Consider the following 25158-nt stretch of genomic DNA (forward strand, 5'->3'; position numbering starts at 1 on the left):
GAGGTACTGTTGATCAGCGCTAAGTAATAGGGGATAATTACTACTTATCTGAAACCTGGGTTTTGCACACAACATCTGAATAAAAAAAAAAATACAGAACCTGAGTTCTTCAGCAGCTAAGATGTGGCCTGTATCTAGGTGGCTGTTGGTGGCGACCATCACTTTGACTCAGCAGCCTAAGAAGGTAGATACCCAAACCTCAGCTCAGGTCACCTGCACTCGGCTCAAGGCAGCAATAGGCTCACTCAGTCCCTGCTTGAGATGCTGTGGCTGGGCCTGCTTGGAGAGTCTGCGTTTCTCCAAGGATGTGCGTATCTGTTCTGACAATACTCTCTTCTTTCAGCATTCTCTTCCTCTCTCCCAATCTTAAGTCATTACTGGGGAGGCAAAATATGTGTGTGGTGGGGGGGTAGGTAGAAAGAAAGATAGATAGATAGATAGACAGATAGACAGACAGATAGATACATAGATAGATGTATCTATCTATATTTTTTTAAACCAAAGAGCTTGGTTTCTCTTTTCTCACACCCTAAGCTTGGTCATGAGCAGTAGATATCATGCAATCCAAAAAGGATATGGACACAGCAACCAAAATAAAAGCTACCAGACTTTTCTCCTGCTTTGGAGGCACAGTTGATTCAGACAGTAGCTCCTGGAGCCAAAAATATGCAGCAAAAGGAAGGGAACATAAACAAGGCTAAATGTCACCAGTGTTTGCCGACTTACAGACACCATCCATTTGTTTGTTCTGAAATGACGAGTGGACCATTTGGCAAATACAATGGTATTCACACAACAGTTCTGTCATCCTGCAGTGCACACGACATCACGTCAGTGGCATTCCCATTTAATTTAAAAAGAGAGGAGGGGAGAAGGAAAAGAATGCCACAAGAGTTTGGAAAGGGCTGCCATCCAAAGAGGCTGTCTCTTCGCCAACAGGTACACACGGCGAGGTTTCAGTTGCAAGCAGGGGAGATTCTACTCAGGGTGCTGGTTTCTTTCAAAGACCCCAGGGGCCAGCACCTAAGGTTTGTCCCACCAGAGTCAAAGGGAAAGGCTCTGCAGCTGGTTGTGAGGCAGCCAGCACATCCCCCGTGGGGTGGCGATTTGCATTAACATAAAGGATCTGCCCTTGGGCTTCATAACCAGGCAAATGGTCCTCCCTTCTGGGAACTAACATCAAGCCCTAGACACACACTATTATGGGAGGAGCAGGCTGGCTATGGAAGTTAATGGTCAAGCTTTGTAAATGATAAAATCCAACAAAGAAAGTGAGAACAAAGTTGTGCTTCATGCATAGCCTCAACTGGCTCATAAAGGGGAGAAGGAGGAATGATTGCTCATTTGGCTTTAAAAAAAGCATAGCTACTCCAGAAACAACAACGCTCTGCAGCGGGGATCCCCTGGGTCTCTGAGGCTAACTGCCCTCCCTCGTGTTGGCTGAACCTGGGTTCCTGTGCCCTTGGCAGATTTGGATTTTATTTAACCTCCTTTCTTCATTAAAACCTGCTGGCTTTAGGGCCACAATTAGAACTTAGAATCATCCACAAGACCAAAAATGTACCAGCTGCATAGGCTGAGTACTCGTAGCCTATGCTCAGGTGTGTTCATACTCACAGGCAGTTCCCATACTTTGCCCACATACCCACGGCTCCCCTGGAATTCTCTCACTGACCACCCACCACACATCACACGCCTGTGACACTCCTTGGTCGCAGGCTGCTGAGGGGGGCTTATATCCTAGCCCAAAGCACTTGTCTGTATCAGGAATAGAACTGGGTGGAAACTGAAAGGGTGTGACTGCTGTGATAGGATGTCACCACCAAGTTGCCAGAACCTCCTACAAAGTTAACTTTCCCACATACCAAGAAACAGCTATCAGTGACTTGGTATGGCAGACAGGAAGAAATAAAATACATCTCAAACCTTTATGGGAAGTAAGATTTGTGCTTGCTTAGTGCAAAAGGGACATTTGCAATCAAAACACATTTGGACCTCATTTCCTTGTAATCACCTCGTGTGATTCTCCTCTATTATAAAATACCAACTCACCCAAGACCATTTATCCAAGCTCTTTTACATCGATCATCTTATTGCATCCTGACACTTCTGTCCATCAGCAAGGAAACCGAGGCTTTCACAGAGCAAGCTCACCTAAGAGCCAAGATGGAGATCCAGCCTCTTCTTCCTCAACCTACACTGGCTGTGACAGTAGTGGCTCTGGAAACTGCCGTGAACTGTGGAGCCGTGTGCAAGTCTTTAATGCATAGACAGAGATGTGGGCCTCCACAGACAGGTGAACCAGCCCGTCTGGGTCTACATGTCATCTCTCTAGGGAAAGTCTCTCTGGCTTTGGTGCTCTGTGGCAGTAGATGGAGCCCTGGAGCTGACAACCTGGATCCTCCCTGCACCACCTCACTGGCAGGTGGAGCAATAGTGGACAGGTTTCTGCATGTCTTTTCTAAGGACAACCACAGAAACACAGCCTTCTTTATACTAGAGCACAAGGCAATAAAGTACAACCTGCAGGCCAATTCCAGCCCACTGTCTCTTTTAGTTAATAAAGTTTTATTGGAACACGGCCATACCCATATGTTTATTATCATCTGTGGCTGCTTCAGTGCTACATGGAAGAATTGACTATTGTGACAGAGACCACATGACCTGCGAGCCTGATATATTTTTTACTCTCTGGCCCTTTAAGAAAATAGCTGCCAATCCCTGATTTAGACTGCATAGCTCATAACATGGTGAGTATTTTCAACTGCCTACGCTGAGAAATCAATGATGATTTTGGAGGATAGAAGTCACATTTTAAGAGAGTTTAGGATGGTTATCCTGGCTCATTTCATAACACGTTTTATGATGTATGAGGTGAAGGCATTTCAGTGGACCTATCTTTATTTTTAGGGAGTGGTCTGCATTCTCTCACTGTTGTGGAAGCCTGGAGAACCCTTAGTCTAAGGCATAACTTGAGTTAGGAAAACCAGTTTCCCCAAAACCTGAGAATAATACATTGAGACTGCTGCTTTCTCACTATCTTCCTCCTAGGACCAGTGGGTGTCCTCAGTCCAGAAGCCACTGCACAAGGGCTTTCTCCTTGATCAGCCTGCTTCTCTGTGTGGTGGTGGTAACTGTAGAGCTTCAAAGGGTTAAGGGGGTCATGCTCTTCTTACTGCCTGTTTCCTTAATCTGACAAATTCTTCCCCATCAACACTATTCCTATGCTCACCAAAGCACACAGACTAAACTCTGCTTGCAAGCACTCAACACAGTGGCCCCCAGCCATCTGTCTCAGATTCAAACAGCTAAGAGGGTGATTTGGTGGCTTTTCAAATCCACAAATTCTGGAGGAAACATGCTCTCTAACCTTGTCATGCAGCAAGTCCCACAGGTGCCGGGCAGACCAGCCTTTGGCTGTCTGGTGCACACTGAGCCCGGGCCTTCCACGCTCTCCTAGACCTCCAAGCTACTGGTTCATCAGAATTGCTCAGGCTGGACAGGGGGATTCCTGCCTTGCCTTATCAGAGGGTGTGAGCATGCTCTGGTCTACTCTTGCCTCCTAATTAAATACTCATGTGGCTTCTGCCCCATTACAAAGCCAAGGTCAAATCCATTCCAACAAGACCAAGGGCACATACAAGTCCTACAAGGACATTGAGTGCCCTTGTACTTCATGTGCTTCAACAGAATAAAGAAATGTGGGCCACGTCTGGGGTGTGGAAGCACTTCAAGAAACGGAAGCTTTGGCAGGCGTGGGATTTCATGTAAGGAGTTCAGGCCCATAAAGGGAACTGACCCGTTCTAGAAACACCAACACATGCCCTCCAGCTGACTCCAAGAGGGCTCCTCCTGGGATCATCTGTAACACATCTGACAGGCAAAGGCACTGTCCTCTGTGGGGGATCCTCTGAAAGTTCATGCCCAAGCTCTCAATGTTGGCACGTGCTATAGAGCTCTCCTACCCAACTGGCAGAGTCAGTCCCTCTCGTTGTTTCTCTTCCACACCAGAGTCAGAAATGAATTGGCTAGGAATGGGCAGTACACACTAGCCCCCTGGGTCCATGACACCAAGGAATGTAGGACCAGAGTTTTATAAGTTAGGGAGCAGGCATGCAGACTTAGGGAGGCGCCTGGAAGTACAGCCTACAACATGAGTATCACCCACAGACAGGGTTAGAAGCTACCTTCTTGGACTCATCAGCATGTGTCAGAGGAACTGCTGGGCTCTGTGGAGAATCTACATGATTTGAACAAGGTTTTTACTGATGCTTCTTCAGACACTTTTATATACCACGAGAATAGAAACAAATGGACATTAGCTTCACCTGTAAGCCTGTTTCTAGGGGCATCAAAGTGGTGATTTGCATTTACTAACCAGACAAAATCAGACCCCAACCTCTCCTGAGATTAGATATATTGGAATAAGTCTTTGGTCTGGCAAAGCCCAGCTTCTTGAGAAAATCAGATATCAAGCTGGTGGTTCAGCTTGGAAATCCATATCTGCTTTGAGTGGAGCAGAGAAGAAGGAATACACATTAGAAATATTTGATGGTTTGTGCCAATATCATTTCCACCCCTGCAAAGTCAAGCCAATGGGGGTCTGAAGTTTGCAATTATCATTTGTGCTTCTTGCAATGCGAGAAAGAAAGACTGTGAGAAAAACGCCCCAAATGCCCATTTTGTGGCCCAGTGGGCCTAAGTTTTCCTCCCAGATAACAACTCTTAGAAATGATGAATATGCCTGGGCCTCCTGGGTACTGGACACCACAGCAGCCAGTAAGAAAATGAGAGGATTTTTGATAATGGTGGCCAGATATGGGAGTGGGGGAATGAGAACTGGACAGGGTCAGGCCCATCCTGCAGGCAAGAGGACAGTGCCTCTATCCCATGCCAAGCAAATACAAAGGCCAGGGAAGGGCTACCATGACCACTTCCATGCTAACAAAAAAGGATGCAGAACTGAGGCCAACTGAAATGCAGAACACGTGCCCCCTAAACACAGGCAGTTTCTGGCCATTGTTCATTTGACCACCTTTTCTGAGTGCAAGGTAGAGCACTAGGATGCAGACCCTCAGATGGGAAAGCTACCAGGGTGCCACTCAGCCTGGCTGGCCTGAGGGTTCTCATGCCCCCTTTCAGGAGAGGGGCCACAACTTACATTCCAGGGCCTGTTGCCGAATGGCTCAAAAGTTGACTAAACACGTTTTTTTTTCATGCATTACCTGGCAATGTCTGGGGAGTGTTGTGAGCTGCTGGTTTGGGAGGGGTGCAAAGTGCCTAAGAGCTGCAGCTCAGAGGGAAAGGCTCATGGGACAGAGCAGGCTCCCTGAGGCTGCCTTCCCCCCCACCCTAGCACGGTGCAAAGGAACCACTGGGCAAGCTTCCTCAGAGGCAGGCAGCCTTCCTTCAGCATTGATAGGAAGATGGGAAAATTAATAGGAGTAATATGAGCTCATTTCAATAATAATGAGCCTATGAACATGCCAGGTTTTGATCTTTTCTGATGCATGGATTCCTGGCAGCAACTATGGTCCTACATAGGTATTCGAAAGAACCGAAATAGACTGTAAAAAAATCCCCAAACACGAATAAAAGAGAATCCATCCCAATCACAAAGTTAAAAAAACAATGAAAGAACAAACAAAACAAAACAAAAAAAAACCATCAAGACTTAAACACATAGCTTCCCCAGAAGAAAGGAGAAAAAAATTGGACTGACATAAAACCCTTTTCTCCTTCTTTTAAATATTGTTTTTAACAGCTTCAAAAGTAATGAATTGAATGCAGCTAAAAATAGATCTGGGGGTACTGGTTAATGGGGCCTTGTGAATCATTCAGCATAAAGAACTGTCAATATTTTTTGAGCTGTCAGAAATCCATTTAGTGATTTTTGACAATTCAAAAAATATTTCTGATTGCTTGATCCAGTTCTTAGTGAATTAGAGAAGGAGAGGGAAAAGAAATACATCAATTTAAATTATGAACCAAGTCCAGCTCCCTGAATTCTGCTCGGTGCTAAAAGGAATATCAGGATTCTGAGATAAAGAAACGCTCCCTTCCAATTTCCTTCCTCTCTCCCTCCCTCTCTTCTTCCTTCCTACCTTCCTTCCTTTTTTCAACAGGTGACATAAAGTCACAGAAATCCATTCATAGATTAAAGATGAAAAGGAAACATGGTCATTTGTCTCTAGCAAAGCTATTTGGGGCTAGGAATAAAACACTGAGCTTTTATTCAAAGAAAGCTCTCAAATATGAGTATCTGGGAGCCAAGATGATGACTTTGATCCTCCTTGCCCACCCTTTGCCCTCCTTGCTTTGGGGTAACCATATTCTTTAAGGAGGTAGAGAGGTACCCATTTGCTAACAAGATCAGGCAGGTCTAAATCCAAGACACACAGGATCATAACACTGCTAACGAGGGATTTACAATGTACATTTCTTGTTAGAACAATACACAGACAGGTGATGTGACAGACGGACAGAAGGCAAGAGTAGAAGGCCAAAGTCACAGTACCTGCCTTTTGGTGTGTCTAAAGGTGAGTCACAAACACCCTAAAAAGATCTTCCTATTTGGAGACAGGGCACCTTACTTCTACACTGTGGTTAGTGTGATGATTTTAATATCCTCTAAGTCAATATAAAGAAAAGTTTAAGAAAGCAGATTCGGCTTAGCAAAGCAGTAAGGAACTGTCTCAAGGCATCTTATTCGTAAGTTGAAAATACTGAAAAGTTTGCAAGTTACCATGTCTCTTTTTGGTTTTGTTTTCATTTCTTACATTTTTATTCCCCCTCAAATTATGGATTAAAAATAGGAGTAGTTCACACTGAGACACCGCCCGTCTTTTCCATGCCTTCCATACAGGCATTGCAGATCATTATAATGTGAATTGGAACAGAAGATTATGAGTTCTAAAATGTCTAAATGAAATTGACTTTCAAGATTGTCTACATTGCATATACAGCAGTGTTGGGTTTTTTTTTAATGTATGGTTCAAAATTTGCTAAAGGATAAGTCTACCCCATTTTTTTTAAATGCACAATTCAGCATTGATGTTTAGGGAAACGAACTAAAGGAAGAGGATTCTAAAACTTACCACACAAGTCTGGCCTCTTGATACATCCAGAATTTGCTGTGCTACTTGCAAGTCCGTTAAAGGCTGCTAAGCCATCAGAACTGTAGGCCCTGAGGACCGACAGCATGTTCATTGGCTTCTCCAGGCCCTGCGGCACCCGCTCCGGCTTGGACAGGCCTGCATCCTGGGCTGGAAGAAGGCCCGAGCTGTGCCACTGCTTCTCCGATGCCTGCGGTAGAGGTGGGACTAGTCCCTGGATGGGCTGAGGGGCACCCGTGGGCAGCAGGCTGTCCCCACCATCGCTGCCTCCGTCCTTGCTGAGGGCGGACTTTGCCTTGCTCACCATCTCAGGCTCTGTCTCGATATCCTCTTCGTCGTTGTTTTCTCCCTTGGAGGAGCCCATGTCCTCCGAGGAGGCAATGTCAGAGAGGTCATCAGCAGTGTTCTTGTTTGTGGTTTCGGGGATCAGGATTGGGGCATCATCTTCCGAGTGGGCCTTCCCATCAGGCTCCTTGTTGGGGCAGGAGCTGGAGGCCCCCGAGCCTGCTATTCCTGGGTAAACACCAAACTGCTTGTAGAAGTCTGATGGGAAGTTACAAAACGAGGTGTCCACAAGGCTCGGCCACGTGCCACTCTTCTGCTCCCCCAGAGTCTCTTTCACCTGTCCTTGGGCCATCTTCTCAGCAGAGTCTAGAGGCCCGGTCACGTTGGAAAGCGCCATCTCCTTGTTTGATTGTACTGAGGACAGCAGGGCCATTTTACTACTCGCCTCCCGGGCTAGTTCCTTGCAGTTGACTGTCACCCCGACAGCATTGTCCTTGCGCTTTGCTTTGCCCAGGTGATTAGCCTGCAGATGAAGGGCCATCAGCTCCATCGACGACGTCGTAAAAGCACAGAACAAGCAGCCGTGCCAGGCAACGCTGTCCTGCACGGTCACTGACGCACCTGGGAGGGAGGCGGCATCCGGCCGCACTGACAAGTCCAGAGGCTCGTACTGGGACTTCTCCGACTTCCTGGGGGCCGCCTTACTGCCAGCTTTCTCCTCACCACCCTCCGCCCCCTGGGCTTTCATGGAAGGAGGGTCAGACAGGGCTTTGTCCTTCGTGTCCTTCTCCTTCTTCAAGGAGCTTAAGACGAAGCTGTCCATGAAAGCTTGCAAAGACCCTTGAAAATTCACACCGTTGCTCACAATACTTTGATAAGCTCTTCCAATTTCGGAGAAGTGGGTGCTTTTGGAAGGGAGGTCAGTGCCTTTCAGTGGGTCTGAAGGAGCCTCAGAAGACATGCCAGGGGCCTGCCCCGAGTGGTCTCCGGAAGAGAGCACTCCTGCTGTCCACTGCTGAGAGGCAGGGCCACCTCTGAAGTCGATTCCAGGGAGACCCTTAAAGGCCCCCCTCAGAATGTCCGGCCTGATAAACAAAGTGGCTTTGTTGGACAGCTCATCCCTGGGGTCCTGGTTTGCAGGCTGTCCAGACAGTGGCCCGGCTCCATTCTGTCGCTCCCGGTGATGCCGTTCTAAGTGGTATTTTAAGGATGCTGACTGGGTGCCGGCATAATCACAGTGGGGACACTTGTAGGGTTTCTCACCTGCAAGATGTGGGTACAAGCAGAAAAAAAAAGTGTTTATCTCATTTTGGTGTGCTGAACAAGGCTAGAAGGATCAACATTTGTTCTTGGAAACAAAGCAGCTCAAACTAATAATTAGTTAGAGAACAACTGTTTTTTAATAGAAGAATAATTCGTACTCTTAAGCTTTTTTAATGATTTTGTACCATTTGGGACTATTCAGGAATGACATACTATCTACACACAATTAGCTATCTTTTTCTTTATCTAACATGTGAAAACGGCTGTAGATTTAAAAGCTATGATTATGAAAATTAAGCATAATAATTTCAACCACAGTGATCATTAAAAGTAGAAGTTTAAAAAGACAAAGTATGTAACAAATGGGTGGTTGCAATATTTTGTGTATACAATAGCTCTAAAATTTGTTTAAATTATACACATGGAAACCATTTTTAAACCTAAAAATTTTATGGCACTGTTACGCAAGACTGAAATGAATGATTTAAGTCTTGCTCTGCAGTAAATCATGGATATAATTAGCAAATGGCATACTGCACAAGTAATTTATCATTATTTGGAGGGCACCATTCCAGACGGGCTCAGATATCTGCAGACCTACTGCATTGTTTCTAAATAAAGAACTATAAATACTGATTCTATAAAATATTAATACCATTACAGTGCATTATGATTGCAGCATGTAAAGACATATAGTTAAGATAAAAAGCAGTCAATAAAACTTAAAAGAAAATGAGTAATAAAAAGGCACAAAATATATTTAGTTTCTGTATTTGAAATTAACATTATCTACTGGTCTTTGTAGTGCCTTAAATTTGTACTAATGGCAAACCTAATGCTCCGGTAGTAAAATGTGTAATTTACCTATAATAAGCGCTTTCTAGAGAATAAAAATAGCTTTAAAGAGTGTTTTAAAACATATAAGATCATTTTCATGAATTAAATATTTATTTAAACTCAACACCCAACTTCTATTGTTCTTTCTACCATGGAAAAGATACCATAACTTAGACCTGCCCACACTGTGGGATAGAGGAAGAGAGAGAGGAGGGTAAACAAATGTGGATTTAAATATATTCCAAGAATTTCTTAGCAATCCAAGGTTTTTTTCAGACTTTGGAATCAAAAAGCTCTCGGGAAGGGATGGGACTGCGACAGTCTCTGTTAGCTTATTCACAATAGCACCCTGTCAATATCCACAATTACTTCTCTAAGGAAACTCAGTATCTCCCACCCCTTCCTCTGTTCTATTATAAAACAGATTGATGTAAAAAGCAAAAACAATTCGTTGGTGAATGGTGTATTCTGAAGACATTTTACCATGTCTAGTCTCAGTTGACACTGCGACTCCCATTCTCCAAGCACAGGGCATCTGGGCAGAGGAGAAGTCCTCAACTTGCTCAACAAAGAGGACCACCAGGCTCCAAGCAGGCAACTCCAACTCATCTTGATCATGTACCGAAACTTGGGATAAACTATGCCTGCCTCTGCCAAATGGTGGCTCTGTGCTTCTCATTCACTCCTATAAGCAGCTGAAGGTCTCCCTTGGACACACCAGAGGTGGACTTTAGATCTGGGAAATGGGCCCAGCTGGGGATCTGTTTCTCTAAGTGAAAAAGTCACCCTGTATCTGGTTAGACCAATGATGTGGATCTAGCAGGCAGACTCTATTCCCTTTGAGGTTAAGGTACAAATGGCTTCAGACACCCTTTTCCCACTTCCTGGAGTCAGTCCCTGTGTTGGGCTGATTCACTTCAGCCACTGCTACTTGGATGTCCATCCCACTAGAGGCTAGGGAACCCTCAGGGGGACAGGTGCTGTGGACAGGGCTCTTCTGGGCCAGCCCAGAAGTCCAGTGGCCAGTTGGAGCAGAGGTAGTCTCTGAAGCTGAGGGGGTGGCAGTAGGCTTCTGACAGGAGATCCCAACTGGGAACTCAGGCTCCTGGGTCCAGGTTAGCAGGAACCTTTGAGGAGGCCTTGCAATCAGAGATGGCAGAGGTGAGGCCTGCAGGTATGGGGTGAGACTCAGGTTGCATTTTAGAAACACACCTGGAAATGATTAAGTGCATCTGGCAAAGGGTTTTTAGAGAATGCGTGGGCATTCATTAGCAGGAGCTACAGAGGGCAATTGCAGACTTTGCCTCCAGAACTGGGTATGGTGGGGGCTGCCTTTCCCAGTGGGGACCACAGAGGATGTGTAGGTATTGCCAAGGGACATACATTTGAAATGCACACAGGAGCCATGGTTCTCAAACTGTACTGGGCATTAGAATCACCAGGGGAGTTTAAGAAGCCAGTTCTGGGACCCAATGCATAGTATTTCTGATTCCTTAGGTCTGGGGTGGGGGCCAGGTAGGGGTATTTTTCCCAAGTGTCCCTGGTGATTCTGATACAGTGTCAAGATTACTCTTTGAAAAACTAAAGTGAAACTGCCTGGGGAGTTTTTAAAAATGTTGTACATTTTCCCACCTCCACTTCCAGAAATTCCAAGTTACTGGGCCCAGGATGGAGCCTGGGCTTTGGGGTCTTTCAAAGGCCCCCACATGGAGTATGGGTGGAGAAGCACTGTACTGAGCCTCCCTGGCAAGTCCCCTTGTAGCTAGGTACTGTGGATGGCTTAGCAGGGAACGTAGTCTGGAGCCTAGGTGTCTGCAGAATTTGAACTAGGGACTAGAGACCCCATGCTACACTGCACTCCGCTGTTCATAGGTTTCCCATCTTGGAGCCTTGGCTTCCTCAACCCATAATGTGGGAAATTGGAGCATTTCCTGTTCTCTAAAGTCTCATGTCAACTCGAAAACTGACGTCAAGTCTCCCAAATGGGGCCAGAGACTCACGTGTGCATGCATGTGTGCACCTATACACCCAAGAAGTGCAGATTCACTTACACACATCTTTTGATTGAATGAGCCTATGGCTGAATGAGCCCTTCTGACTCCCCAAGTAGGGAAGGGAATTGAATGAGGAACCAAAGAGATAAGCCCCCTGCTCTCGTGGCTTTCAGAGGAGACGTGTCAAACAGTTACTAAAGCAAGTAGCATTCATACACAAGCACACACACACACACACACACCACTCACACACATACCACATCATCATACACATGTATATTCCACACCTACACCCACACCACTCATATACACCACACCACAAACACACACACACACACACACACACACAATAGAGGAGAAGATCTCTTCACTCAACCCACTGTTCTTTTAAAGCTCAAAATAGGCCTTGGCCTCCAATACTCCAGGGAGAAAAAGAACAGTTTATCCTTAGCATTTGAGTCTCCAAGGGTCTAGGCCCTGGTGAATCAGGGGCTACTCAGTGAGTCTGCAAGGGTTATTTTGACTGCACAAGATATACACAGGCTTCAGAAAGCCCTCCTCTGCCCTCCATGCATGCCCACGGAAAACCTTCCTGCTGTTTCTCCGAGTGGTCCCACCTCCTGCCTATTCCTAAAAGGCTTTGTATGGGAGACTGCTCCCTGTCACCCAATTCCCCAGATAAATGCTCTAGAGTGAAGTTCCAGGGTATAAACTCATCCCTCTGGATTTCAGTTTTAAAAAATAAACCAGAAATGATTTTATTTTCTTTATAATCCCTAAGTGATCTGAATAACCACTGTTTCCCTCTGACCTGAAGCCCTTCCTCACCTTTCCTGGCTTTCACCTTCAGGAGAGGGTACAGGGAATGCTTGAGACCACAGCCAGCACCACAGGCTGGGCAAACCCCGAGACGGAGTCTGGAGTGGGTGTGCCCCTGGGAAAATCCTGGGGCAACCCAAGAGTCTCATTTTCCACTGGAAACATCCCAGCTGTTTCCCAAGATTTCCCCCTCCCAAGGGCACATTTCAGAGTGCTTGGGAGGCAAACATCTCACAGAACTGGCCTCCACTGGGAAGGGAAAACCTGTCAGCAGGTTTAGCAGGCCCCAAGGTTCAGGCCAGCTCTTCTCTTTGGCCGACAGAGCCCCCATGCTGACAGCTGCTTCACAGTCGGGGTCACTGCACCTGGTCACAGGCTTTGGCCTGAGCATTCTGGGCTGAGTGTCACAAAGCCCCAGGCTTCCGCAGGGGAGCAAGCCAGTAGCTGCCCAGCCCTCTCCCACCCAGGGCCAGAATGCCAGAGACTTGGAAAGGTGTTCCCTGTGCAGCCTCATGGCACAGGCAACCCCAGACCCTGCCAGCAGCTCTGTCTACTTGAATGATTGGCCACTTAGGCCATAAATTAGTCCAAATCTACTGGGAGGATCACTCAGATTGCCCCAAGCTTTCAAGGGGCCATGAGTCCTCAGGTCACCTCTATGTTTGCGATCCACTGTCCTTGCATCCGCCTCTTGTAGGAGCCACAAGCTCAGACGCCTGCAGAGGCAGGCAGACCATAGGGTGTGCAAAGCAGTGGGATGGGGGCCTAATGCCTCTTCCAGGGGCAGAGGCCACCAACCCCAACCAGGTCTAGACACAAGGACCTCTGACACTCTACAGAAAAGCCTCACACCCAGAGTTCTACATGCAATATCCTGGCTTTTAAATACTGGCACTACTCAAAACTTTTTCAGACACAGAGAGGGCCACAGCATTCTATTCTTCAGATTGGGTCTAGACCTGACAGCCAGTTTGAAACTTGTGTCTGGGACAAGAATGTCTGGTATTGGGCCATTCCCCCACTAAAGGAAGCAGGTAAGGATGCTGGTGGTCTTCTGTAGGTAAACCTCTCACTAGGGTAAAGGAATAAGATGTAGACTCAAAAAATGAATTTCTAGACAAGAGTGTTTTGCAAGAAAAAGTACATTAAAATACTAATCCAATTATTGGAACAACAGGACATATATATTCAACTTTGGAATGACATTGATAACTTCTCCAAGTCATATTACAAATTTTTAGAAATAAATGGCCACATGGCTCATTGTACTTATTTTGACACAGTCATGTCCTTCATCTTTCTGAACTTCCACCTTGCACTTGATATGTCAAAGGAACCCTCACTTTTCTGGGGAGTTATTTAGGTGCTATTCAAAGCAAAAAACCACTCCAAAAATAACAGGTGGATTCCTATTTTTCTCTTCAGAAACCCCCTTATTAAGCTTTTGAAAAGTGCTTCATGCTTCTAACATTTTGCGTATATGTGCTAAATCTCCAAAAGTGTTTTTACTTTTAAGTTGAGTGAGTATTTTCCTGTACTTGCATCCTCTATTTGATATTTATTTAGTCTTTCTACATGTCTTTACTTAGTTAATACCAGGAGAGATAAATATGGTAGTGCCTTTGCAGCGAAGCTTCAGTACATTAATATAAATTGTACACTAATTCCCCCAAAGCATATATATGTTGTAAACCTGAAGACTTTTCACACAGCTGCTTATTGCTAAACAGTGCCTTGTCCAGAAGGGGACAATCTGTGTCTCTAATTGCTGTCACTGAAGCCGAGATTCATTATGTGACTTTCCCATTAAAATGTGAGCATTAATTTGTATAATGAAATATCGCCCACTGCAGTGTTCATTAGCCATGCCCTACTGTATACGGTACATTGTTAGCTACCTAGAAACTGTAGTTAATTTCACTAATGGATATTTCCCTACTTAGCGTTTGGTAGGAAATTTATACTGTAACATTACCTCTTAAACTTTTAAGGAAATTTAAATTCAATCAATTATTTTCAACAAAAGTTTGGGATGTCATTAAGGCAGGAAGAGCAAGGATAGGGGACTGTGGGAATAAAATGGGCTTTTAGTTCAACTTAAAAAAATGATGGAATTTCAATTCAAAACAAAAAGGGAAAAAAAGAATCATCTCCTCCTGGGTAAGCAGATCTTACAGTTTTTTCATCCTTACAAAGGTGGCTGTTCCCCCACTAAGGACAACACACACGCTGCCCTATTAGAAAAGGAAATGAGGATACGGGAATGGCACACATTTTAACTGATCTGTATTTGCAAATTTATTCAATGTGCTTTTATAAATGTTGAAATAGCCTGGTTCCCTTACCTAGAAGAGGAATTATCAAAGGTAAGGTATGTGCACCTCAGGCCTAAGACACCTCGCTCAGACCGGCTGGACTTTCACTTCCACCCACATCTACACGCCAGTTGGCGCTTGGGAAGCTCTTCGAAGCTGAAAGGCAGTTTCCAGAGCCACGTGTGGAATGTATCGTCTCATGATATAGACAAGTAATTCCACCTCAGCTTCCATGCCAGGGTCAGGGTGCCGCCCTGCCACAGGAACCACTTCCCTGCCTCACCACCTCCCTAACCGCATTGTGCTGCTGGGGAAACTGAGGCACGCGGGATCAAGGAGGCCTGGCCTCAGGCCAGTCTGAGTTTGGGGTGAAGCAGAAGCCAGGGCGCACAGTACTTCCCTTTCAAATCGCCGGGAGGCTGCATCAACACACCTTGGGGGCACAAGCCACTTCCTTTCCTCCCGCTGGTTACGGTGTGGACACACACTGTCAAAGAAATGTTGCATTAATTCCCTAAAACAAGCCATAGGTTCACCCAGAAAAGTACAAATATCAACACAGTGCAGCGGTTAAGAGAATGAGGTTTCTGAATTAGGCAGACCTGGAATAGGACCTGTCATTGGTGCTGGGCAACTCCTTCTGGGTAACGTCATGTCTCCGGGGCTCAGTTCCCTCCTGCAACCAGGTGAGGGGGGGAGCCCGGTGTCTGAGGCGCTGGAGGAGTAAGGAGTGAATTCAGGCACAGCAGAGCACCCCACACATGAGTGAGCAGAAGTGGTGGTTGCCATTACCTTTACTGTCATTCTTACATGATCCCCACTGGCTCAATTTCCCTGTGGTCAGCCCATTGCTGTCATCCTGTGTAGACATAGCCTCAGTCAAGAGGCAAGTCAACTCCCAGTTTTCCCCGCCCTGCACAGGGCATGCTGCCTTTTGGGGGTGCTGCAAAAGAGTTGCTCTCTCACTTCCACAATTTTCCCTGGTCCTATCAGGAAAGGCAAGCCTGGTGCCTGGTGCCAAGAATGCAGGCAAGAGCCTAGGGAAACACCCCTGTGTCCCCTCTGCCAGCGCCCAAGGGCTGCATCATGGAGGCACCCAAGGAGGAGTATGCAGTGTGGGGCACATCCCCAGGCCACATTGATATGGCTGAGACCCCTGGAAAACCACTTTCCTGTGCGAATCCAGTCTCATAACAAGGTTCCCAACTCAGGGCTGGGCCAGTGCATGTAGCACATGAAAATCAGATTAATAAACCTCTTGCATAATTTGAGAGGGGAAAAAAACTAATGAGATTTATTTTTAATTAGTCCCTGAACTTTCGTGTCTCCAAGTTTTCATGAGTGAGCTTGCTTATTACATTTCTCTATACTGGTCATTCCTAGACAAGAGGCACCTCCTGGGAAACCCCACACACAGGTGAGCCACCCAAGGGAACCCAGACTGGGGTCCCACAGCCAACGCCTGAGGTGTTACACCATTCTGGAGTTTGGTAGGCAGCACTCACCCCTCCAGCCTTTCAGGGACTGACCAACACTTCCTACCTCCTGTACACAAAACAGAAACACTGTATGCTGGAGCATAATCCCCACAGTGGGGCTGGAGGAAGAGGCAGAGGGGGAAAGACGGAGTGCATTTTCAGGAAGCCAATAAAGAAATGATTGGCTATGTCAGGGGAAACCTAGGGGATGGGCACCTCTGACTCCCACTGAAAGTTATGACTAAATGTTTGCTGATGTGTCTCTGTGATGGCCAATTTTATCGTCAACTGCATGGACCACATGGTGTCCAGACATTATTCTGGGTGTGTCTGTGATGGTATTTCTGGATAAGATTATTATCTGAATTGGTAGACTGAGTAAAGCAGATCGCCCTCCCCAGTAAGGCCACATCCAATCCACTGGAGGCCTGAATAAAACAAAAGGCTGAGTAAAGTGGTGATTCTCTCTGTCTCACTGCCTTTACCTAACTCTGGACTGGGACTGGGACTTACACCATTGGCTCTCCTGGGTCTCTGGTTTGCCAAGTGCAGATTTGGGGACTTCTTAGCCTTCCTAATTAAGTGAGCCAATTCCTTATAATAAATTTATAAAGATATAGATAGATTAGATAATTTATATATAGATATATAGATACACACACACACATACGCACAAACACTCTTTCTCTGGAGAACCCTAACTGATACAATCTCCTTCTGAGCCTGCACAGACTAGTTCTGGATTTGAATCACCAGCAGTGCGTTCTACAAGACAAAGTGCACATGTCCAGTGACTGGGTTCTAATCAGCCCAAGGAAATGTTTCAAATAGGGGAGAAGTTTAGCCTCCCTGGGTGAGCAGCAATCTACATTTGCTTTGCAGGTGCCAGAGTGGGGTGGCTTCTAGGACCTGAGGGTCACTGGGGACTCCTGGGGTCTTCCAGGTGCTTCCCCTCAGTCCCAGATTAATCTGGCTGGAGCTCAGGGAGCAACAGAAACACTCTAGCTACCTGCAGGCTCTCTCCAGCCCCCAGGTGTTCAGAACAACCTGACTGGCGCACCTACGCAGCACCTCTCCAATAAGCAGGTGCTGGGAGAAGAGCAGTAATTGAGTTAATGTAGTAGAGTTAAAAATGGGAAGTGGTTTTTATCAGTTGATGTGATATGATCAAGACTTCTCATAAAAATGGGGTAGGATAAAAAAATATACAGAACATACTACTGCATATCTTGACCAATTAAAAATTTTTTTTATACATTGGAGTTTTAAATGTGCTCATCTGGGTCTATTACAGAAAAACTTCAAAAGAGGGCATTTTGGAAAACATGTATTCTAGTTCATACACTGCTGTCCTCTGGCCATGCCACTTGGAAAAACAAAAACACATAGAAAAGGGGAAGGACCTCTCCACAATCGGAGCCCTGTATTAATTCATTATTAACAAATAGCTTTATTTTGATTTTTAATTATTTGTGTAACCTTCACTTTTACATTGTCATAATGGTTGTTTATTTTAGTGATTTATGACATGTAACACTTTCTTTTCTATTCAAATGTATAAGTGTAAGCATTTTCCAACTTCTTTGTTCTTTGATAAAAAGGAAATTGATCTTTATCTGGTTACCATTCTGCCTTTTGAACTGCAAATGCTGTTTCCAACAGGGGCTGGTGGTGTGATGTTTCCACGGCTTCCATTTTCTCCTCTATTCTGGGAAGTTTCCAGAGTGCCTCTGTCCATGGCCCTCTCTTGCTGCTTCTATCTGTGTCTCCAAAGACTACCGGTCACAAACCTCAGGAGTTTGTGAAGCGGAATTTGGGGGCAAATAACTTTGTCAAGCTGTAAAACTTCAAAAATCAGCATCCGTTTGCTTCTACCGAAGTCCAGCAGGACTTCTGCCAGCTTTGGTCCTAATTTACCTGGAATATTCTGTGGAGTGTTAGCTGTTATCCACGGGCCAGCGAATGGGGGTCAGGGCCCAGTGAGTCAGTAGAGTGTCTGGTTGGGAGGTGCTGCCCCTTTCTTTCCCAGACTTCCTGGCAGGACTGACCTCCCCTGTGGTTAGCCACCACCCACCTGGCTAGCTTGGCGCAGGGGCCCGGGTCTTCATAAAATAAAAAGGCCTATCGCAGGACACACCTGGCCAGCTCTCCATCCTCCTGTGGACAGCCCATGGTGGGTGCCCTGGTGGGCTGCTTCCCTCATAATGGCAGTCTGTGGGGCCCACCCAACCACCACCATACCACAAGAGGGCCCTCAACCTAGGGAGGGAAGTGGACATTGTAATGAATGGAGGAAGCCAGACTTCTAAGCTGCCTCAACCTGAGGTCGATCCCTGGAAGACCTCACTGACAAGGGACATTGGTGCCAGACTCTGAACATGAGGGAGCAAGCCAATACACCTGTCTGGCAGAGAGGTGCAAAGACCCTGAGGCAGGGACTCAGGGACCCCTCACTGAGATCCTAGGGAGGTGGGGCATCTGCACCCAGGAACCTGGCACTTATAGCCTGGCTGCCACACTGTGGTTTCCCATGGGTTCACATATACAGGTCGCCTTTCCAAAAGGATCACGAGTTCCCTGGGGCAGGGTCCATGTTCCCCACCAACTATCCCCTCCTTATCACCTGGTGCAGTGCAGAGTCAGGAGGTACATCACTCACTTAGTCTCAAATGTGTCCTGTAATTAACCTTTCAAATAAATGTATTGTGCCCCTTCTATATAGAGTGTGTTCTTATACATCTTGGAGTTCTAGAAATTACATCAATTAAAAAGACGGCCCATACTGCCGTCTTTCTTCTTGGTGGTAGACAGAACAACGCATAGGGAAATAAACAGCTGAACTAAGATAATTCCAGAACGTTGTAAGTTGATGACTAAAGCAGGGAGCATGAAGGATATTTTAGGGTGGTCAGGCATGGTCTCTCTGAAGAGATCACATTGAAGCTAAGTCCCCAGTGACCTCCTGGAGGAAGGTCATTCTAGATGGAGGGAACAGAGGTCCTGCACAGAGGTCCTGCAGCAGGAGCAAGCACTCTGCCCCAGAGGGACAGGAAGAAGGCACTGGTGCTGGAAAGGATGATGGGGCTGCAGAAGGTGCAGAAGGGGCAGCTCTCACAGGCCTGGGGGCAGGGTGGAGCCTGGCAGAGTTTGAGAAAAGCCCTCTTTACCCTGGGATGGCTCTGTGAAAGACCGGCATGGGGACAGGGAGGGACAGTGCAAAGCTCAGCTGTGCCCCAGGCTAAGGATAAAGGCAGCAGCCCACAGCCCAGTGCCACCTGTGCTCAGGGCCCCCTTCGTGTCAGGGAGATTTGCAGGAACCAGGTGAGGTTCCAGGTGAGGGGCTCCTCGTTTTTAACCACACACTGCACACTAGGCTCATATGCACTAAATATCCTGCACAACCCTGAGCTTTATTGATTCCTTGGGAAATAGACCACAATTATTTTTGAAAATAGATGGCATATTTGTCTATCCTCCGAAGCAGCTCATACTCCAATAGATAAAGTGCCAGGAGAAAAATCAAAGAAAATGGAGGTGTCCATATCTCAAATAGATTTTCTTTTTTGGAATTAGCATTGCTCAAACAACCAGCAAAAGAGCTAAAAAGAACCATGATGGAGGGACAAGAAGGAGAGACCAAGAGAAGTCCTCACTGCAGGAGATGCTGAAGCCAGAGAAACGACTGGGGTAGTCCAGTAGCTGTTCCCCTGGTTTGGTTAAAAGCACCACAATTTCTCTTTTGAGGACACCCAGGGAAGAGCCAGCTCTCTTCTACTCCTTACAGTGTGAGGGGCTGACACCATCTGCCCAGTCCCAGGCAGGGGCACGGAACCCCAGCCCAGCCAAGTGCCAGCCCACCTGAACATTAAGGAGAGCTGCCACACTCCCTTTCACGCCTGGAGTTTGAGCTGGGATCTCATCATTTGCACCTCAAAGACTCCTGATCAATACAAGGGTGTGAACAATGCTTCCTCAGTACAGCAGAAGGAAGCCAGCAGCGGGCTGTCCTGACGTCTCAGACAAAGCATCATCATCCCAGACCTGGGCCACAGGAGACCAATGTCCCCACACCCGTGTGCCACTTAGGAGGGTGATTGTGAAGTAAAAGTCAGGACATCAGGGTCAATTGGACCCATACAGTGCTATACGAGAGGCCCATGGAGGGCTTGACAATGTTAGTAACTAACACAGTGCAGACATGGGGCAGAAGCACGGCTGTCCCTGGCCTCCTCCTCGGGAGTCATGCACCTGGACGCACCCGGTTCTCTCACCTGTGTGTATCCTCAGGTGCACCTTTAGGTGATGGGATGTCCGGAAGGTTTTCCCACAGTAGGGACAGTCCTTCATGGCCGAGCCCAGGCTCCTGTCGCGAAGCAGAGCCGGCTGCTGGACGCCGGCAGATCTCCCAGCTTCCTCGCCGATGTCTGCAGCGGAGGAGAAACGTTCTCACATCACTTCAGCACATGTCAGAAGTTGTTCACACCAAAACTGCTAACACCACACAAAGTTAAACATGTCAATACTACACCTGTCTATTTCATTCTTTAAATCTGACAGAATGCTGACAATTCATGTATTTTCTTGTTATTCTCTTAAATTATTTCATCTTTCCTATCATCATTTTAAGCAGCATATGGTACCTTTATATTGAACTGAATTAAACAAGAAAAGAAACAGCTGTGTCAGCAGCTGGTTTGATTTCTTCTTTTGCTTAGCTCCTATTAAATATTCTTTTTCCAAAAGTTTAAAAATTCAACAAAAGTGTTTGTTGAATCTGATTAATTTATAATATGGGCTAGCTGAAGAGTTTGCTATAGGATCAAAATCATATTTGCATTGTATCAGGCAACAAATGAAAAAAAAAATGTGTTTTGGCTGAGCCCCTAAGACATGCAGACATACAGCTATTTTGGGACAGGAAAGAAAATTATCCAAAACTGATCATTTCTTCCTTGCAGTCTTGTATCCATTGCTGGCTGGTGTAATCTCATGAAATGGAGAAGAAAAAGTATGGAAATGCAGTTCCACAATTAGCCCATGATAAACATATAGTGACATATTCGAAGTCATGTGCAGAAACTCAGCTGCAAAACTCCCATAAACTTAGAGAACTGCAGTTAAATCTTTGTGCAGTGACTTGAGAACTTCCTCTGTAAAGTATCAATACAAATTTTCCTTCCTGCTTTTATTTGTTATGTAACCCAGACCATTAGAAAATGACATAAAATTTACATACGGCTGCCTTCTGCAGACGATGGGACTTAATAGTATATAAAACTGCGAAAATATCTAGTGGTTGGAGGATATGTTACTGCAACACCCAAGGCTTGACATCACATTGCCAGAGAGGCGACATCAGAGTGGCAGGGCAGGTGCTGGGAATCTGCCTTTTCGACGAGACCAAGAGGCATGTGGGCCTTGTCCTCTGGCCTGCCCACAGAAATGGAGGCTGAGTGCCTGGCACAGAACCTGAGGCTGGCAGGGCCCTCACTGCAGTTTCCAGCCCACCCTCTAGACCTCATGGTAGATCCACTATTAGAACAAGAAGACTTTCCGGGATTCTAAGCAGACCTGTGATTTCTGCAGAAAGCAGAATAAACAAGATTTGTACCTTCCAAGCAACAGAAAATGCAAATTGCTTTTATTCTGCCATATCCATCCCTCGTGTTGCATGCTAACAGCCAAAAGGGGCAAACTTATAGGCCTTGAATGAGATGAAGGCAACTGCATTTATTTCTTATTTGGATGTTTGCTCAGAGTAACTGTGGAAACCCTTTGGCTTTAAGCATCTTCTCTGTGTTTGGACTGTGCATGACGATTTTGCCACCCCGGAAAAGTTCTTTGAAGCCTCACTTTTAATCTATTCTCCTCAACTTTTTGAGACATCCTTAGAAGAGCTGTTCAAAGGATCTGACTGCCCAGAGTTCTTTTTCTTTGTTATTTTTCACAGGTAGGAGGACTGGGCTCACCACACCTAGAACACACCTCCTGCCCAGTGCTAGCTTTGTGGTCACCCACATGACTGTGGAGAGGCTACTACCAAAGATGGTAATGGAAAGGACAAACAGGCCCAGGAGGGTGTTGTAATGTCATAGCAAATAATTGCCTCACATGCAGTCACAGCAGGTGCTCCAGATCCCACAGGTGGAGTTCACCAGTGGCTGCCACCTCCTCTGTTTTAAAGAGCCATTCTGCTAACAGCCCAGGAGACAAACAGCCAGATGTCAGTTCCGAGTTACCCACATCCCAGGTTTGAGCAGCTGGAATACCATCTCCTACCCACCTTCGCACTCCTACCCACTGCAACCCCAAACATGTTGCATTTGCCTTCCCAGCCTTACTCTGCTTTCCTTTGTGGGATCACGAGGTCAGCTTAAACAGTGATGAGAATGATTGTAACTCTGCCCAAGTGCTCCCTGCCACAGGCTCGAGGTACCCTCTTTCAGTTAGAAGGCCAACAGCTGACAATTTGAATTATAAGTGCCCTGGATGTTGGCTTCAATATGGAGGCAGGCAGACATGGACTTCTGGTGTTAGATTCCTGGGGTCCTCATGTTCCATGATCTGTACATTAGCACCTTCCCCCAAATTTTCCTCCAGCAGAGCCATTTTTAAGTAGTAGCAAGGTGGAGCTCTCCAATAGAACAGAATGGAAAATGTGCAGAGGACATATTTCCACTGCAGCTTTTGGTGAGTCCTTGCCAGGGCACATTACAGATAAATAAATAGACAAAGCCAACGCACTGCTCTGGAACGTTCCACGGAAGCTGAGGATGCATGTCACTCTAAGTGATGGCCTTTATCTGTTTTCTTTTTATCTCTCTATCTTGGAAATGTGGGGCCCAATAAAAAGAATAAATTTGTAAGACAAACAGCTTTCCTTGTAGATTTAAGAGTCTAATTTTCACTTTACACAGGAATGGGTTTTTCTGGGGAGGCCAAAAGGCCTATGGCGTTTACTCTTAGACTAATCCAACTGGAAAAACAAACTCTGAGCAATGATGAAGGGGAATTGTGGGTGGTCCCAGGAAGTGCTGAGGGAGGCTGGAAGCCAACAGCAGCGATGGCTGAAGAAGCTCCAGCTGAGCCGCACACTCACAGACCTGTGTGAATCCACACCTACGTCTGGACGGGCAACACGGAGCCCTGTGCTAACTTCAGCCCAGCCCTGTTGAGAACCCAAAAGCCTCACTCAGAGGGAAAGACATGGCTGCTTTCTAATCCCTTCTCCACCGAGAGTGCAGAAGCAGTGAGAGTGTCCCGTGAGGCTGCTCATGATGGCGTCCTGAGGTTTTGCCTGCCCCCACACACAGATGGCCAGTGAAGCGGTCACTGGTCCTGGTTACAGTCAGACAGTGCCTGCCTCAGCCCCTCTAGGAAACAGGTGGTAGAAAGGAGGAAGCACTATAAAAATCACATCTGGGATCCTTTGTCAGACTGTCTGTGAGTTGGTTTTAGCTTTATTAAAATCTCCTTTTTCTACAACCTGCAATAATTCTTCCCTCTGATCAGACACTTTCTGTAAGAGTCGCAGGTTGACTGAGGGTGTGTGTGTGAAGGCCGATGTCTGCTCCTTCTCGCTCATTTGTGAGAGGGACAGTCCTGCTGGCTCAGAGGCTGGGATGTCCCTGGGATCTGGCCGCAGGCTGAGAGGCCATCTCCTTTCAAACAGCCTCAGCCTGCGTGTGCTCCAGGCTTCATATGATGGGGAAATGGCTGAGAAATAACCCCTAGGATTCCTATTTCTTTTCTTGACTCTACTAAATAATATGAGATCTATTCTTCAGAAATGGATGTCTTGTATGAATGCAGTGAATAATATTCCAGAGGGATACAGGCTTTGTATGTAACCCTTCCAGAGTTGCAGTCTAGAACAAATAAATTGTACTAGGTATAAAAACTCCACAAGGTCTCCCCTAGTCCTATAAGCTGAGAGTGGTTTGCTAAAAAAACAAGAGATGGACCCAATCATTATAAGTTGTATTTCAAGAATACATTATTGTGGGTGATAAGGGGACCCCAGACAACTCACTTTCCTAATTTTGTCCTCTCAAGGTCCAAAGCCATACCCTCTACATTTCCATTGTTTGTTCTAATCTTCCTAGTGTATAGTACGGTTGACCTAGATCATGGTGACATTAAGGTGCCTTACCTTCCCAGAGAATTGAGAGGGACAGTGGGAGGGAAGTCCCATGGCCGGGGGGCCGAAAGAGGAGCCAGGGGGATGAAAAAGGAGCATGGATTATGTTAGAATCCTCATCATCAACGGGACCACTGGCAGCCCTGGGTAGACAATGAGTCAAATGCTTAGGAAGATGAACCACTTTGCAAAAGTTGCAGCCTAGACATGTAAAATACCAGGAGCTGTCTGAATCCATCCCTGGAATTGGCTGTCTCGCTGAACACAAACATGGTTTTAACTTATGTCTGCCTCATTATACATTTAACCTTACTCATATATATGTTTGGAATTTTAAAACTTGGTTTTTGGAGTAATTTTGTATTTAGATGGTGGATTTTCCCCCAGGTTATCTTTAAATGTGGAGCTTCCCTGGTGCACATTTGAAATAGGCTTGTTTGCCAAGAAGGCTGAGTCGGAGGTGAGGAGGCAGGACATCTCCCTTGTGGGCTCCCAGTTCCCGCTGACCCTCAGTAAATCCCTCCGGCTCCCCCCAGGCCTGGTTCCATCAGACCCAGGGGACGGGACTTCCTGAGCCTTCTCCTCCAGCTCCTTATGACCCTGCCGCGCCAGGAGAGCCCCAAGCCCACCGTCGGCCGCAGTCACCCTCTGCCCCTGTTGACCTTTCTTTCACTCACCTACCCTAACCTCACCCCGAGCGAAATAAGAAACTGGGGTTGGGCCTTACAGAGATGGGAGGACATGGCAAGGAACAGCACAGTAGGAGCTCCTAAGTATCCTACGGCCCCTGCTGTTCCTGCCTTGCTCTGCACTAAGCTGAGCCCAGCTGCTGAGTTCTGGCGAATGGCCGCCCATGCCAGAGGAGAGACAGCGTGCTGCCTCTCCCTCCCTCCCTGCCCTGGCCGCAGCAGC

At 46.5% G+C, this 25158-nt stretch overlaps 1 protein-coding gene across 9 annotated transcripts in view; it reads right to left on the reverse strand.

The window, feature by feature from the left end:
• ZNF536 (zinc finger protein 536) overlaps window positions 1-25158 on the reverse strand; it is a 420573-nt gene that overhangs the window by 133777 nt on the left and 261638 nt on the right. For 8 of the 9 annotated variants that reach the window (XM_036929913.2, XM_036929907.2, XM_036929912.2 and 5 more), the window contains 3 exons: window positions 20378-20530; window positions 15062-15115; window positions 7098-8663 (listed from right to left, as the gene is read on the reverse strand). In XM_036929913.2, coding sequence (XP_036785808.2) covers window positions 7098-8663; window positions 15062-15115; window positions 20378-20530 — 1773 coding nt within the window. The remainder of the gene's footprint in view (window positions 1-7097; window positions 8664-15061; window positions 15116-20377; window positions 20531-25158) is intronic. The other variant, XM_036929914.2, reaches the window with a different exon arrangement.

Source organism: Manis pentadactyla, chromosome 15 (genome assembly GCF_030020395.1).
Source record: "Manis pentadactyla isolate mManPen7 chromosome 15, mManPen7.hap1, whole genome shotgun sequence".
NCBI classification, from domain to species: Eukaryota; Metazoa; Chordata; class Mammalia; order Pholidota; family Manidae; genus Manis; species Manis pentadactyla.